The sequence below is a fragment of the Acanthochromis polyacanthus genome, chromosome 19 (assembly GCF_021347895.1).
Source record: "Acanthochromis polyacanthus isolate Apoly-LR-REF ecotype Palm Island chromosome 19, KAUST_Apoly_ChrSc, whole genome shotgun sequence".
Lineage (NCBI taxonomy): Eukaryota > Metazoa > Chordata > Actinopteri > Pomacentridae > Acanthochromis > Acanthochromis polyacanthus.
In genome coordinates this window covers 18,548,810-18,565,395 of record NC_067131.1, presented here as the reverse complement: position 1 = coordinate 18,565,395, position 16,586 = coordinate 18,548,810, and the positions used below count along the sequence as shown (strand labels likewise).

At 40.5% G+C, this 16,586-nt stretch overlaps 1 protein-coding gene across 2 annotated transcripts; it reads left to right on the top strand.

Annotated features, from left to right (window-relative positions):
* The first annotated feature begins 519 nt into the window (after positions 1–519).
* Positions 520–13,998, top strand: csnk1e (casein kinase 1, epsilon). 2 transcript variants are annotated; one of them, XM_022217292.2, is made up of 11 exons: positions 520–846; positions 2,261–2,358; positions 2,492–2,602; positions 4,092–4,240; positions 6,160–6,388; positions 6,709–6,879; positions 7,046–7,194; positions 7,297–7,495; positions 7,601–7,746; positions 9,411–9,476; positions 12,617–13,998. In XM_022217292.2, the coding sequence occupies exons 2-10, from the start codon at positions 2,283–2,285 to the stop codon at positions 9,441–9,443; spliced, it is 1,263 nt and encodes a 420-aa protein (XP_022072984.1). In that variant the 5' UTR covers positions 520–846; positions 2,261–2,282; the 3' UTR covers positions 9,444–9,476; positions 12,617–13,998. The 2 variants fall into 2 exon arrangements, with proteins under 2 accessions (XP_022072984.1, XP_022072983.1); XM_022217291.2 differs by having other exon boundaries at positions 521–846; positions 12,614–13,998.
* Positions 13,999–16,586: the final 2,588 nt, after the last annotated feature.

Genomic DNA, 16,586 nt, shown 5'->3' with positions numbered 1-16,586 from the left:
TGAACCTATCTAGCCGCTAGTTTACATTTGTGTAATTTTAGCTAGCTAGTTAAGACGTCGCTTTGACCTGCATTGATGGTGAAGATAGTTGGCTTCAGATATTGTCTGTGTCAGTTGGACACTAAACATTTATCAACAATTTCTGCAGAAAGTTTGTTGTTCGTCACTGTATTTTGAATAATAAAAACAGTTTGTGATGAAGCTCTAAACTAGGAGTTTGTAACTACCAGCAAAGCAGTTAGTTGACACTTGTCCTATGTGTATCTGTATCCATATAGACAAACAAGCACAAAGTACTCATTTATTATTTATTTTTCCTAGATTGTAGTTTTAAAACAATTTGAGATTCATGAGTGGAGTACATACATACATAGCTTAAACTAGGGTGAAACAGTGCTGCTTGTGGCGTTAGGGCGCTTCATTCATGCCCGCAAATAGCAGCAGCAGCAGCACCGCGGCGGCTTTAAGACAATCCGGGCATCTCCGCAAGTCTGTGCATGACATCATTGATATTGTCAATGGTGTAAACTGAGAGAGGGCTGGGTGGGAGAGTGTGAGGGGGAGACGGAGCAGCAGCCAGGCAAGAGACGGAGAAGGACCTCTGTGTCTAGTTTCGGCGCTTTTCATCCGAAAAAAAAGGAAATAAAAGATCGTGACACTGAGAATCTTCCAGAGACTCAGGACGCACCGGGTCACCTCGGATCATCTGCACTTTTGGGGTCTGTGTTTTCGAGACTGGGGGTTCGGGTCACTGATCTGCGAGGTTATGAGCCGTCCGAAGCCGCGTCGGTGCGTCGCTGTCCAGGGTCCTGAGTGAGACAGAGCCAACGGGCGACCACGAAGCCGGTGAGGAGGAGGAAGGAGGTGTGGTGGTGCTGAGGAGTGTATGTTGGCTAGTCAAGGTGTCTGGAGGCTCGTGTGTGCGTGTGTGTGTGTGTGTGTGTGTGTGTGTGTGTGTGTGTGTGTGTGTGTGTGTGTGTGTGTGTGTGTGTGTGCGTGTGTGCGCGCGCGTGTGTGTGTGCGCGCGCGCGCGTGTGTGTGTGTGTTATGGCGTCAGGGTGGTTTGGGTTAGGCAAATAGAGCTCAAATAGAGTCGTGTTGGGGTGGAGGGTGCGTTTGTTCAGAGGTCCTGTATGGAGGGTGCGGTTATGGGAATTATTACCACATCTGATGTCAGGGAGCGATGAACGGTGTGTGTGTGTTTTTGCATTCAGCACCTTCCCCATTTACACTCCTGTGGTATCTGGGGCAGCTGCATGAAGTATTCTTTGTGAAAATATCACGCATTGCCTGTTTTTGCTGCAATAGTGGGTCTCAGTTTTGTAACACTGACAGTACAGCAGCTTTGGAGGCTGAGAGAGAAAATGAGCTGGAGAAACCTGATGTCAAGGCTTTGGTACTGTGCAGCAGTTGCTTGCTCTGCCTTATTTTCTCTGCACAGTGAATGTGATGGGAGGTATATAGGTCTACAGTGGAGCCTAGGCTAAAAATCTTAATCAGCGGTTATTGCAATGTCAAACTAGTTTGTTAAGCGTAACCTTTATTGAAAACCCTCCATTGTAAGTCCCTGTCTCAGGACTATCCAGGCAGATAGAGGTTGGGTGAGGAAAACATGACTCATTCGAATTTTGTCAGGGGACTCCAGTCAGAAATTGGGAGTTTATGCAAATCACTTATGCACAGGACCAGACTACTTTGAAGTGCTTTGGGAAGAGTGTGTGAGATGCTGATCCAGCTCCCCCCTGCAGCTCTGAATAAATCATGTTATACAACTACACGCTCTGTTCTTCTTTGCTCCCACCTTTTCCCCATGCACTTTATAAACACTTCATTGGCCTACATTGTTGTCCGGAAATTATTATCACATCCTCTAAAGGCGTCAGGATTCCAGCAAAACAAAACGTGGCTGATAGGATTAGTGTTGTTACATTAGATCCTGTGTTTGAAAATGTTTTCTTTGTGGGGTGTTTAGTCCCATATAATCACTTTGTGGCTGGAAGTAAGCAACATTTTTAATTCAGGCTGCAATACATCATTGTTTTGGCTCAGGGATTTTCACTTTTCATTCTTTCTCAGCTCTCCTGTCGATTTTTCCCAAGCTTTCCGTTTAATTTTCTTTCATGATGCAGCAGCCTCAGGGCTCATAGCTTTGAGTTCAAAGTCTGCAGTTTCGCACCACAGTGTCCTTTGACTCTATTGATCACCAGTGATTGATGACAGCTTTGTGTGTGTTTGTACCTGTGTGTTTTTAACCCTTCAGTGAATTTAAAAGCTCAGGAGCCATGGAGTTGAGGGTGGGAAACAAATACCGCCTTGGGAGGAAGATAGGGAGCGGATCCTTTGGAGATATTTATCTCGGTGAGAATCTGACTTTTGTTCCCATCTCAACCAGAAGTGGTTAAGTTGCAGTAATGCCACACATTTTCCAGTTTTTACGACCTGGTTGCTGACATGTTGTGCCTGCACTCCTTCCATCTGTTTCATCTGTCAGGTTCAAATATTGCTACAGGAGAGGAAGTGGCCATCAAACTGGAATGTGTGAAGACCAAACATCCACAGCTCCACATTGAGAGCAAATTCTACAAAATGATGCAGGGTGGAGGTAAGCTGCAGTAAAACCTGTTTCGGGTATTTGGGAAGCTTTACTAGCGAGTTCTGAGAGGCAGTGAATAGTTTTAGGGGCACTAAGGGCTGTTTGGGGTGTGTGGCGGGGTATTAACAATGATTAGTTGTTTAAAAGGCATTGCAGTGCATTTAGAGATCTGGAAAGGCATTTCGGGACATTTAAGGGCATCTGAGGTCCATTTCAGGGTCATTCAGGGACACTGAACTGCATCTTTGACTGGAATTAATGAGTATTTAAATCAATTTAGGGTTGCTGAATGTTCATTTATTTGCACTGAGGTGTACAGTGGTGCTGATGATAGAATGATAGATATGAGATAAGACAGAAAATATATAAGATCATTGATTTCCAGAGGACAGTAACATATCAGCACATAGAATGGCTAAAAGGAGGCAGAACGATTTAGTGAAATATATCTAAAATAAACTTAATGAGAAAAAGACACACACACACACACACACATATATGTATGTGTGTGTGTACGCCAATCAGTGCGTTCAACACAAGAAGAGTCAATTAATAGTTTTCTATTTTTTTAAGAAAAGATAATGAAAGAGCAGATTTGTTAGTTTCACAGGCTATGATAGTGTTCATCAGCATTTTAGAACTGTAGATAGATACACTGCTTTAAAAAAAAAACACCCAAGAAAAAATGACAGACCAACAAAACAAAACACACACACATGTCTCTCTCTCTCTCTCTCTCTCTCTCTCTCTCTCTATATATATATATATATATATATATATATAGAGAGAGAGAGAGAGAGAGAGAGAGAGAGAGAGAGATGCAAGCAAATATTTGTGCAAAAGAAATCCAGGAAACCAGTAGTGCAGCTCATCCATGATTCATATGATACTAATACTGTGAGGGCAGGTTTATAGTTATGAGTACGCATCATAAATACAATATGTATTATATTAAATATAAACAGTGGTTTGTATAATATGCAATAATTACAATATATATTGTGTGCAGTTTATGTCTTGTGTAATAATATGCAGTCTTAACACACGATGATGTATGAACTTTTTTGGACATGTTGTTACAATATCACACTATTGAAGAATGTATGAAATGTTTATATAGTAGAAATGTCCCGGTAAAGGGAAATCATGATATGGCATATGTATTCTAGATAATGTAACATTTAAACAACGATAACAGTGTGGTATGTACTGGTTGTATTATACAGTAATGATAATATGTTAGAACAGTGTAGTGTATAGTGGTATCATAGTCATATCCAAGTAGAAAAAGCAGGAAAAAACAATTGTTAGTTTTAAAAGTTTAAAAAAATTTAAACATTTTATTAAAGAAAACTATAAATGCAACTAAATTAGGCAGTAAAAAAGTTGTTTGTCAGTAAGAATTGTTGAAACATGTATACACAAGGATTTGTCAAACCTGTCTCATGATAAACTATTCTGTCTCCTTCTCCTGCCTCCACTCCTTCCCACCCAACAGTGGGAATCCCGTCTATTAAGTGGTGTGGAGCGGAAGGCGATTACAACGTTATGGTAATGGAGCTGCTGGGCCCCAGTCTGGAGGACCTGTTCAACTTCTGCTCCCGCAAGTTCAGTCTGAAAACGGTCCTGCTGCTGGCTGACCAGATGGTGAGACAGACTGACTGACTGCAGTCCACACTATAAAACATAATCGTTCTTCTGGGTTGTTTCTCACATCCAGGGCCAATAGTCTCCTCTTAGAAGCAGCTCATAGACGAGCTTTGTTATGTTTTGTGGAGGCACCACCTGGATTCATTGTGTGTTTATAAAGGGGTTCCTCAAAGCGTCAAGGCTGACAGACAGACCACCTAGAAACAGATAAACAATAGTAATTAGGACAGATAACTGAAAGCTACATTTTCAATAAATTACTTCGAATTGCAAGTAAAAGCACTACCACAGTCTGAACTTCACCCTTTTCTTGCACACAGTGCACTGAAGTGATCCTTAGGCTGCAAAGTTACAGAGATTTCAATAAATGGTTATGGCTATTTTTAGACAGGAACTAAATGGATCATTCAAAATCTGAGAATAATTCTCAACTAAACCTCTGAAGTTTGTCTCTTGGCTTGAGACAAAGCGTATCCCCTCAAAATCTATGACTGTTCAGCTCCTCCATAAACGTTGCTTCCAATCTGGGACAGAGAAGCCGCACAAGACAACCTAATCCTCAGTGCAGAGGTCGGCACGTGACGTCTTTTATGAGCCTTCTTAATCCCTCATATGTCACTTTATAGTCTACAATTGGCACATTTGCTCTTTCTGTCCCATTTTCTCTTGCCCACTTTGACCTCTTTTCCTCTAGTTGCTGTTGTTGTAACATCTCTCCTCTCCTCTCCTCTCCTCTCCTCTCCTGTCCTCTCCTCTCCTCTCCTCTCCTCTAAAGGCCCAATAACTGCGATTTTGTCTGCCTTATGATATAAAATGACCTCTGTATATCTGCAGAAAGGCTGACAGAGTTATTGATCAGTACCAATGACTCAACTATTATTTCACCAGGCAATGAGACTTGTGGTCTTTAAAGCTCACTTTCAGTTTTAGATCAAACACTCTATAACTTTGGAAATATAAAGTCGCTACCAGAGTCACAACTCTACCAGTAAGCACCAGGAGAGGTTACTGGTCATGTGAAACTGAATAACAACTTGATGCTCAGGCTATAGTAGTAATTATTCTGCAAACCCGATGATAAAAGACTCTTAATTTTTGCTTTTATATTTTCTTTTATCATAAAATTGTAACAAACATTAACTTGGCCTGTTTTAAATTTAGTCCACACAGTGTTTTTCTGTTCACTTCACCAGCATCTGCTTTGCAGTAACGATCAAGTCTCTTTGAATATATTTCATAGTGGATCATACACTCTTAATACTTAATGCTATATATGCTTCTGACTGAATACTAATCTTGTGACTTACATATCGCAACACAAAGTAAGTTCTTCGATGAATTTGTTACCTTAAAGGCAGCCATTGACATCCCCCTCTTTTACTATGCAGTGAAAATAACCTTGCAAAAATGTGAATCTTGTACTAGAAACAACAATTGCTCTACTTTTGGTCAAAAAGTTGTAATAGTACAGCTAAAGCACAGAGCGTTTTCTTATGTTTAAGTCCTTTTGGGTGCATTCAAGGACACGCTGACATTTGAGGTATTGCAGTTACCTGCTAAAGGGCAATAATGAAAAGAGGCAACCTAACTCATATGATCTTTATCACATCATCCGTATGTGTTCATTTTCTCTTCAGGCTTTGATTTTAAGCACTGTAACATACCCACTGAGAGAAACAATAAAAGAGGTACTCAAGTGATTTTTCAAAAAAGATCAGTGTCCTTATCATGCGATGTGCTACTCTGAACTAAGAAATCGTGAAATGTCTTTTGTGGTTCAAAACATTCAAGCATTCAAGGTTGTATTAACCTGGAATTACCTTAGGAGATCTAAACGTAAAACCCTACTGTGCTTTCTGTAGTCAGTGGGCACCAACATGCATGATTAAGCCTTGTTCTGTATCTTTTTCCTCCAGATCAGTAGAATTGAATACATCCACTCCAAGAACTTCATCCACAGAGATGTCAAGCCCGATAACTTCCTCATGGGACTCGGGAAGAAGGGCAACCTGGTCTACATCATCGACTTTGGTTTGGCCAAGAAATACCGCGACGCCCGAACACACCAGCACATCCCCTACCGCGAGAATAAGAACCTCACTGGCACCGCCCGCTATGCCTCGATCAACACCCATCTGGGCATCGGTAAGGCAGCACACACACGCAGAAGGTGGCCCAGATATCTGTGTAAGTGTGAGTGTTCTGCAGACCCCGCTGTGATTTGTGTGTTCACAGCAAAATGTCAGTAGAATATGTTTGCATATTTATCGATCAGGATTAGATTCCTCCTTTCCTTTCCTTTCCTTTCCTTTCCTTTCCTTTCCTTTCCTTTCCTTTCCTTTCCTTTCCTTTCCTTTCCTTTCCTTTCTGTTACCTCCTTCTTTGTCTTTTCATCTTTCTTAAACTGTACTACCATTTCATTCTGTTTTCTCTCCTCTCCTTTCCCTCTGTGTTTTTCGCCACAGAGCAGTCGAGACGAGATGACCTGGAGTCTCTGGGCTACGTTCTCATGTACTTCAACCTGGGCTCTCTGCCCTGGCAGGGACTCAAGGCTGCCACCAAGAGGCAGAAGTATGAACGCATCAGTGAGAAGAAAATGTCCACCCCCATTGAGATGCTCTGCAAGGGATACCCTTGTGAGTCAAAATTTGAGTGGAATTTCAACCTTAGTGAAAGGAGACAATACAGAAAGTCTGACAATTAAAATGAAACGCTAATGTAAGAATGGTTTAGCAAATGTGCTGTCACACTTGTCACCAGTCTTTACTTATAATCATTCTCACTCTCTTCTGTGTTTCACAGCTGAGTTCTCTACTTACCTGAACTTGTGTCGCTCGTTGCGGTTCGATGACAAGCCAGACTACTCATATCTGAGACAGCTCTTCAGGAACCTTTTCCACAGACAGGGCTTCTCCTACGACTATGTCTTTGACTGGAATATGCTGAAGTTTGTGAGTGTTGTGTTTCTGCAAACTTGGATGTGAAAATCTCTTCACCTGTGTTTCTGTTGTTTTCCTCGCCTTGTTCACATTAGCACTATTCCTGTGTTTCAGGGGGCCAGCAGGACAGCGGAGGATGGAGATAGGGAGAGGAGGGAGGGAAAAGAAGGGGAGGAACGAGCGGGAGGAGGCCAAAGAGGAGCTGGAGGTCGAGCTTTGCCACCTGGTCCAAACCCTTCTGCAGCCAACAGAGTCAGGAACGAGGCAGATGCTGCTCCCGCTAACCCGGCCACACGGGGGGTCCAGCAGTCAGGTCTGGATGCTGCTTGGGTTTTTTTTGGATGTTACACAACAGCAACAAAATGAATGCTTTCATTCTAACAGTGATTTTTTTTTTTGTGTGTGTGTGTGTGTGCAGGTAATCGTTCTCCTCAGGCGGGGAGAGCAGAACGAGCCGAGCGAGAGAGAAAGGTGGCCATGAGGCTTCATCGCGGGGCCCCTGCAAACGTCTCCTCCTCTGACCTCACAGCACGCCTCGACCAATCACGCATCACTGCATCACAGGTGAGAGACTTGAGACTGTTGTGAAGACGGTCATCCCAGCTTTTCATCAGCTAAATCTTAGAGTGTCTTCTTCAGTAGCCAAAGGAATTTTCATTCGACTGTGACAAGAGAACATGAAAATTTTGCAATGGGTTTTATGGCACCAAGTCAGGCATCTAGCGCTGAGACACTAAACCAAGATGGTAAACATGGTAAACATGATAAATATATATGTATGTATGTATGTTTATGTGTGTGTGTGTGTGTGTGTGTGTGTGTAGCATTAGCATATTAGCATTTGAACAGCCTCACAGAGTTGCCACTAAGCCTGTAAACTGAGTCTTTTTATTTCTGAACTTATGAAACCCAACCATGAACTAGAAAAGCACTCAGAGAGTGCAGACCTCCACCAAGGATAGAGAGGAAAACAGGAAACCCATGTAGTAAAGGATCATGAGCTGGAATCGAACCTGCATCTCTGACACAGTTGTGTTTACAAATTACCTTCTTAACCAGTTGAGTTATCTGGACACCTTGCTCCAGTTTGTTGGCCGACATACTAACCTATGATGTAATTGTCATATTTTGGACCACATACTAAAACATACTAAAAAATTCAAAGTGATCCAGAATCCAGGATCCTTTCCGGATTGCCGCCAAAATTAAATCAGCTCTTCCTCTTACCATAGTCTACATCCCGTCAAAATTTCATGGGAATCTGCCCAGGCGTTTTTGAGTTATCTTGCTAACAGACAGACAGACGGACACACAAACGCCGGGTGTCACATAACCTCCTTGGCGGAGGTAATAAACTGCAGCAGATATCGCCGTCTTTCCTTATGTAGCTTTAATTGCTTTTTTTGTGGAGAAAATAGATGAGAAGGATTTTCATTACCTTGGAATGATTACACTGCTGGATTCTCTGTTATGCTTGCCACTCATGTTAATACAAATTCCCATTTCAGGATACCAAATTGGAAATATCGGTGCTTGGAAAATATTCTTACATAATCTACTCGTAATTACCACCAAGACATTGATAAGTAGCGTTTTTGCCACTGTGCAGTCAAAAGTCTGATATGATATGAACACAGAACAGACTGATCCTCCAAGGCGATCTCCATGTGCCCCACAGCCTCTTTATAATTTGTAATTGGACTCTCTCCAGTGCTTCTTTGTGCATTGAGGATCATGTCTGCATCTTGCAACAGCCATTCTGAATGTCCATACTAATTGTGGACTTCAATAACTTGGCCGAACAAATGCCACAAATTCAAATAGATGCAACCAAGTTTACACTGTTCACTGCTTGAATTTGTATAAATGAAGGAAGATGTAGATAATACAAAGGCCTTTATTTTCCACATTTTCCTCTGATCCTGACAGTTAGTAAGTAAATAGTTCAATTCTTTTGAGTTGCTTACCCCTAATTACAGCAGTGACTAAAATGACATACAGAGTATTCTTCCTGGTCCAAACCATTTGTCATTGTGTGTGTGTGTGTGTGTGTGTGTGTGTGTGTGTGTGTGTGTGTGTGTGTGTGTGTGTGTGTGTGTGTGTGTGTGTGTGTGTGTGTGTGTGTGTGTGTGTGTAAAACAAGAACTAAAAGGGTTTACAGGGTTTGGGTGTGGAAGGCCTCAAATTTTAAATAGAGTGTTTTCTTGTCATTTTCCCTCCACACTTAGGTCAGTGTGCCATTTGAACATCTGGCAAAGTGAGTTCCTCCTCGCTGGCCTGTAGGTCAGTAGCAGGTATGGACACATACTGATGGAACACACAAACACACACAACGCAGTCGACATGCATAGATGAGTGTGTGAGATCAGGGCTTTACATCGCTTTCAACATTCTCTATAAGGGGTCCTTCTACATGGAAACCACCAAATTCACATGACAGCTGTTGTTTCTAACCTATGATGAATTTGGTTATAACATCAGTATTTCAGTGGTGCAGAGCAGCAGCTTGAAAATAGCCATGAAACAACTGCTTGTTAACATGTAGTCTTAATAGTCTGCATTTCAGTGACTGTTTTCAAATCGTTTCACTGCCAGACAACAGAAATAGAAAAATATGAAACTGTAATCTGCTTAATTGGGAATTCAGCTGTATTGAAATACTATATACAGTGCTGTTCAGAAATCTTCTATTTCTCATACACTTAAATGTTCCAGATCATCAAAATAATACTGTATTTATTGAATATTATACGGAGATAACCCACAAAACACAAAATGTTTTTTTTAATTACAGTTTATTAAAAAATGATTGAAAAACCTATATTACCCCTTTGAAAAAGTAATTGCCCCCTGAACCTAATAACTGGTTGGTCCCTTGGCAGCAACGGCTGCAGTTAAATGTTTGTTACAGCTTGTGATCAGTCTTTTACATCACCATGAAGGAATTCTGACTCACTCTTCTCTGCAGAATAGTTTTAATTTGGTTACATTAGATGGTTTTAGAGCATGAGCTGCCCCTTTTCAGGTCTTACCACAGATCTCAATTAGATTAAAGTCTGGACTTTGACTTAGCCACTCCAAAACCTTAATTTAGTTATTTTTGAGCCACTCTGAGGTGGACTTGTTTGTGTGCTTTAAATCATTGTCTTGCTGCATAATGCATTTGAATTTGAGCTTTAGCTCATGGTGGATATTCTCCTGGAGAATTTTCTGATAGAGAGCAGAATTCATGGCTCCATCAATTATAACAAGTCATCCAGGTCCTGTGGAAGCAAAGCAGCCCCAAACCCTCACACTACCACCACTACGCTTCACTGCTGGTACCATGTTCTTCTTGTGCAATGCAGTATTAGCTTTACACCAGATGTATCAGACCTATGTCTTCCAAAAAGTTCATTCATTGACTCATCAGTTATCCCAAAAGTCTTGGGACTCATCTTGATATTTTTTTTTTTGCAAATGCTGGATGAACCTTGGTGTTCTTTTTGGTCAGTAGTGGTTTGTGCCTCCCATGGATGCCATTTTCAGTGCTCTTGGAGAAATGTTGGAAGGCCAGCCACTCCTGGCACGGTTCACCATTGTTCCATGTGTCTCCGTTTATGGATAATGTCTCACACTGTGGTTCCCCGGAGCCTTAGCAGTAGCTTTGTAACCCTTTCCAGATTGATGAATGTCAGTGACTTTGTTTTGCATCTCTTTTGAATCTCTTTACAACGTGGTATCATGTGCTGCTTTTTGAGACCCCTTAGTTACATTACAATGCCAGACAGGTTTTATTTAATGATATTTAGGTTCACCAAGCCTGGCAGCAATCATGTGTGAGTGTGGCTGGTGAGACTCAATCCAATCATCAAATAAATTTGGTAATTTGGTAGCTAAGGGGGTCATTACTTATTCGCATAGGCCAAGATGGGCTGAACACCATGTTTCCTTTAAAAAATAGTCATCATTTAAAAACCACATTTTCTGTTTTCTTGGGTTGTCTTTGTCTTAAATTTGTTTGATGATCTAAAACATTTGAATGTGACAAATGTGCAAAAAGAGGGGGAAATACAAGACGAAAGAAAACAGGTGTACTGGGCTGATAAATACTGAGATTAGGTTGCATTGAAGCACAAATGGCGACATGAAAACATAAGTACTCACAGCCAGTTCTTGTTAATATTTTCAAAATTACTCTTAAAGTTCCTTCCGTTTCTTATTATGGATTTGCTTTACAGTTTCCACAGACATCTGACCTGCAGGAATACAATCAAAGCTAGCATTAGACGTCTTAGCTGCACAACATGCTAACACTAATGATCTACCCATTCTTATGGTGACATTGCAATGAATATGAAAAATATTCCACTGGGTCTTTAGTTTCTCAGATGCTGGTAGGGCATGAAGATTTCAGTATTCCCTCTTGCAGCCAACATTAGAACCTTGCAGCATTTTGCTTGTTGTCTAAGACATTTAGTAGTTAGCAGAAGTTGCTCTAGTAAGTAAAGTGGTGGACTGTGAGGCAGCTGAGGGGCTTATGTGGAGACAGCAGGCAGTTAGGGGACAGGTTAATGCACATCTTTAGCTCTACAGCTACTGCTCAGTCTGTTTCTAGCTAGAAACTAAATGAAATTTTTACTGGCTTGTAAAGCTGGGAGACCATTTAATTGATGGGATGCTAGAGGATTGGTAGTCGTAAACATTGTCATATTTTCATAGCTTGTTATTGCACCTTCAAGTTTTAAAGACATACATAACACACAAAAAAGATTTATCCCATATGGGAGCTTTATCTTTTACTTTTAAAAACAAATCACTTTTGATGAAATTTCCTCGTGAACTGAAAAGTTGTCATTTTTCCCTGATGAATGATTCAAAGGATTCTAGGACCTCATGTTTCATTTGCTCTGGCAGAATATGTCTGGTTGAACAGAGGAGCATTGAAGAACCTTTGTAAGAAAACAAGATGGCAGTTTTTTAAAACAACTATCAAATCAGTGCTAAAAGAACTGGACACAGTATATTTACTCTAAAAGAAGAACTAGCAAGTGCACTGTTTCCATTTTTCTGTCACTCAGCGCTATGTGACAGGTTTATTTGCTCTGAACACCCCTTGGAAAAGAGGTTCCAGACTAACTGCATTTGTCTGACAGTGATATCACATTGCCAAAGTGGCCTCAGTACACGCCCTCTATACAGAACGTAAATCAAAATCACAAAAACATGTTTTTCACTGAATAAGCCATTCATGTGGGGTCATAAAACTCAGTGTTCACAAACATCTATATTTTGTTGAAACCATTCTGGAAAATACAGAAAATCCAAAACAGTAATTTGCAATAATTGCAGAACAGCAAACTCAAAAGCTAAATTTTCTTGTTGGTAGTTGTTCCTTTATTTCACCCAAAATCTAACCTTTCTCTTCTTTGTTGTGTCTTTTGTGGTTCAGCAGCTGCAGGGTATCAAATACCCCTTACTTTTCAAATGGATGAATGAAAACATGAATGAGTGAAGGAGGAGAAGAGGAGCGGGAGGCAGAGGCGGCGTTGCAGGCCCTTTAAAGAGGGATCGAGGGCGTCCGTGTGTCTGTCAGTATGCGCTGTGAGCATGCCCAGTGTTAAAGCTTGCTGAGATGATGGGAAAATCAGTGAGACAAACAAACTCTAGGCTGGAACTGTTTGGTACTGCTTTCCAGGGTGTGGCCAGAGAGGGAGGTGGGTGAAACAACACACAGACCCCACCCCTTCTTCACTCATATTCACCTGCCATCCACTCGGAGGCCAAACTTGCAAAAAAAAAATATATTTAAAAAACATCAGAGTGCACAAAATGGACTAAATTTCAATTATTCTGTGGTTTACACCTGTGATATAATAAAAAATATCAATCTGCTAATGTTTGAGAGCTACATCTGCTGCTTATGGTGTTCTTTATTATCAGTAAATATGTACACAAACATGAAGACGAACACAAAGTGTATTCAGGCCTTTAATACATAGATGAGACAGGAGAATGCTTAAACATGGACCAGAAAGAGGATCAGGGGGAGTAAATGTGAGAGAGTCTGCAGTGAATTTGATGATGGGAGCGAGGCTGCTTTTTGTCTGTCAATGTGTCCGTCTGTGTTGTCGTCTTAAGTGTTTGTTTTGCCTTCAGCTTTGCTTTATAGAGGGAAAAAAAGGATGGAGGACAGAGACTGCCGATGAATTATAACAGAAAAATGTATTCCTATTTTTCAGCACACTTGTTACCGTCTTACCGAGGTGAGACTGAGAACATGTTACTGAATGTGAAAAGAGGAGGAGGGAGACAAGATAAAACGAGGATTGTACGATATGAAAAAGCCTTAGTCCAGCTTGTAACTCCAGGTATGAAAAGACTTGAGAAAGTTATAAGATCTTGGTGGTGAGCAAGTCTGGTGTTACATTTGTATTTTTGTTCCTTTGCTTTTCGTTGGTTTTATATTCCATGTAAAATGTGTAGATACTTTTCGCCAGAATGTGATAGATTGTCTAAAGAAGGGGCTGGAGAAAAGAGTACTGTCCTGACATCACTGAGACAAAAAGAAATGACATTTTACTGAAAGCCTTTAGAGTCTGCCAGGAGTCTGTGTTTTGATTTCCACTATGGCAGGCAATGACGCAAAGGTTCTTGTTCTTATTTTGAGCGGTACTGATGAAGAATAGATGTTTTGTCCCAGGACTGTCAGGATGGATGGATGTCACTTATTGAAAGGAGATGACTGATGTCCTGTACATTTCTTTCCCATGCTTCAACTTTATTACCATGATATTTGTGTATATTTTCTGATTCAATAAAAATATACACAACTTACTCAGACTTCCAATAATCTGTTTGACTTAATGACAGTGTGTTTAGTAATTTAGAGTCTGAATTTTATAAAGAATTTTTTTTTAATTTCAGCATATTTTCATGAGATGTTTATTTATAAATGTGAGTATTTTATTATTGAATGAACTCTAATATTATGCAGTTGATTATATTTTGCCATTGTTGTTTCTTAATGGATACACCAACAGTTTAGTGTTATATATTGATTCAAAAACAGTTAAGTCCAGACTTGTAGTCCCTCAAACATTAACCAAATTTCCAGACTGCTTTGCATGGTGTTAAATATTGTAAGATTTGCCAATCTAGCATGCTTGCAGCTTTATACTTTATCATACTACAGGCTAAATGTGTGGATATCTTAGCCTGTGCTGCCTCATTTCTGACCTTTGTTTTTAAATCTGGGTTGTTATTTCCCTAGCATGCTAAACTGCTGGGGTATCCCTTTATTGTCATTAATCCCCAGTTTTCCAGATTTCTGTGCATAAAAAGTCTGTGTTTGGGTGACCATGACCTTCATGATAAAGAGCCATTAAAAGACCTCAAACACACTGGAAACAATGTAAAAGCAAAGTGCTAAGAAGTATTTATGGTTGCACCGTTGACCCTTTAATATTTCAAACATGCATTTATCCCTCCATGTGAAAACATGAGAGAAGCAGAGGACTGAAAGTAGAAGTATTATCATGTTATCCATTGACTTATCAACATCTCTGACAAGAACAGGTCTTTTTTTTTCTTCAGTACTGGATCTATTTTACTCCCCAAATATGAATTACAGCAAACACTGATATTGAACGGGCACATTCAAAGAAAGACACAACAGAATTCAAAGGAGTAAATGCTGTCAATTTATGTGTATTGACGTAGCTGGGCTTAATATTAAAAGAGAAAGTTCACCTACAGAAGAATAAATCATTGAAAGAAATGCTAAATGTCTTAGAGCCTTCCTACAGTATATTCCTTCATATTTTGAATGGTCACCTGATGCCTAAAGTCTCTGTTTTCCTTTACATAGACAAAGACGTCTTTGCCATAAGTTGATGCAGAAAAATCTCCAGAATACAAAAAATAAGTCTTTGATGCTCAGCATCCCCCAGAATATGATCCCTAGATCCCCTGATCAATGCAGTTTACATGTTTATACATGAGTAAAAATTATCCACAAGCCGTATTTAAGGCAACAAACCCATGACTATAGTTTGGTGATGGCTGGGCTTGAACTTAAGGAACATTTTAAAAATGTGTCTCTTACTTACTAATGGAGCTATTGTAGATTATTAAGATCCTACTGTGATGAATGATATTCTTCCACCACTGCTTACTGTGGCATTTTAATGGCACCTAATCATCAGTCGTGCTATTACTGACCAGGGACATTGTTAGGATCTTGACATATTAGGGGCTTAGCTCAGCTTACAATTCTTTAGATTGGAAGCAAGTCATAAATTACACTATCGTTCAAAGGTTTGGGGGCACTTAGAAATCCCCCCTTTTGTTTTTTGTTTTTTAAAGAAAAGCAGTTTTCTTCAATGAAGATAATATTAAATTAATCAGAAATACAGTCTAGACAAATGACTCTTGTAGCTGATTTTTAATGGAATATCTCCATAGGGGTACACAGGAACATTTCCAGCAACCATCACTCCTGTGTTCTAATGCTACATTGTGTTAGTTAATAATGTTGAAGGGCTAATTGATGATTAGAAAATCCTTGTGCAAATATATTAGAACATGAATAAAAGCATGGGTTTTCATGGAAAATATGAACTTGCCTGTGTGACTCCAAACCTTTGAAAGGTCACTTATATGTTGAGTTGTAAGTAAGATAATTACATTTGAGACACTGAGCTGTAGGCAAAGTAAGGTCATCACACTGTTTTGTGCTTAGCCTGTGTTCCACATTAATGTCACAGTAGATAGATGAGACAAGAAAGACCGGCAAGTCTCAAACTGTCCATCCATCCATTCTCTATACACCGCTTTATCCTCACTAGGGTCGCGGGGGGAGCTGGAGTCTATCGCATCTGACTCAGGCGAAGGCAAGGGACACCCTGGACAGGTCGCCAGTCTGTCTCAGAGCTACATATACAGACAGACAATCACTCTCACATTCACACCTACGGGCGATTTAGAGTAACCAATTAACCTCAGCATATTTTTGGACTGTGGGAGGAAGCCGGAGTACCCGGAGAAAACCCACGCATGCACAGGGAGAACATGCAAACTCCATGCAGAAAGATCCCAGGCTCAGGCCGGGACTCGAACCAGGGATCGTCTTTGCTGCAAGGCGAAAGTGCTAACCACTACTCCACTGTGCAGCCAGTCTCAAACTGTGTACCTTGGAATTAGTCTTCTTTATGGTGATTTACAGCTACAATCACATGTGCCTTGTGAAAACCTCTGAGCTAGACCGAGTTGCCAACGTTTAGCTACCAGTTGGAATGAGATAAGTATATCTTGTAGGTTATTAATGATCACTGTAATTTTTAATGTTGCTTTTATGTAATAGTACTTTGAGGGACTCTTTATATCATCCAGGAGAAGAGATGCAGGTGCTGCTGAGGAGAAAC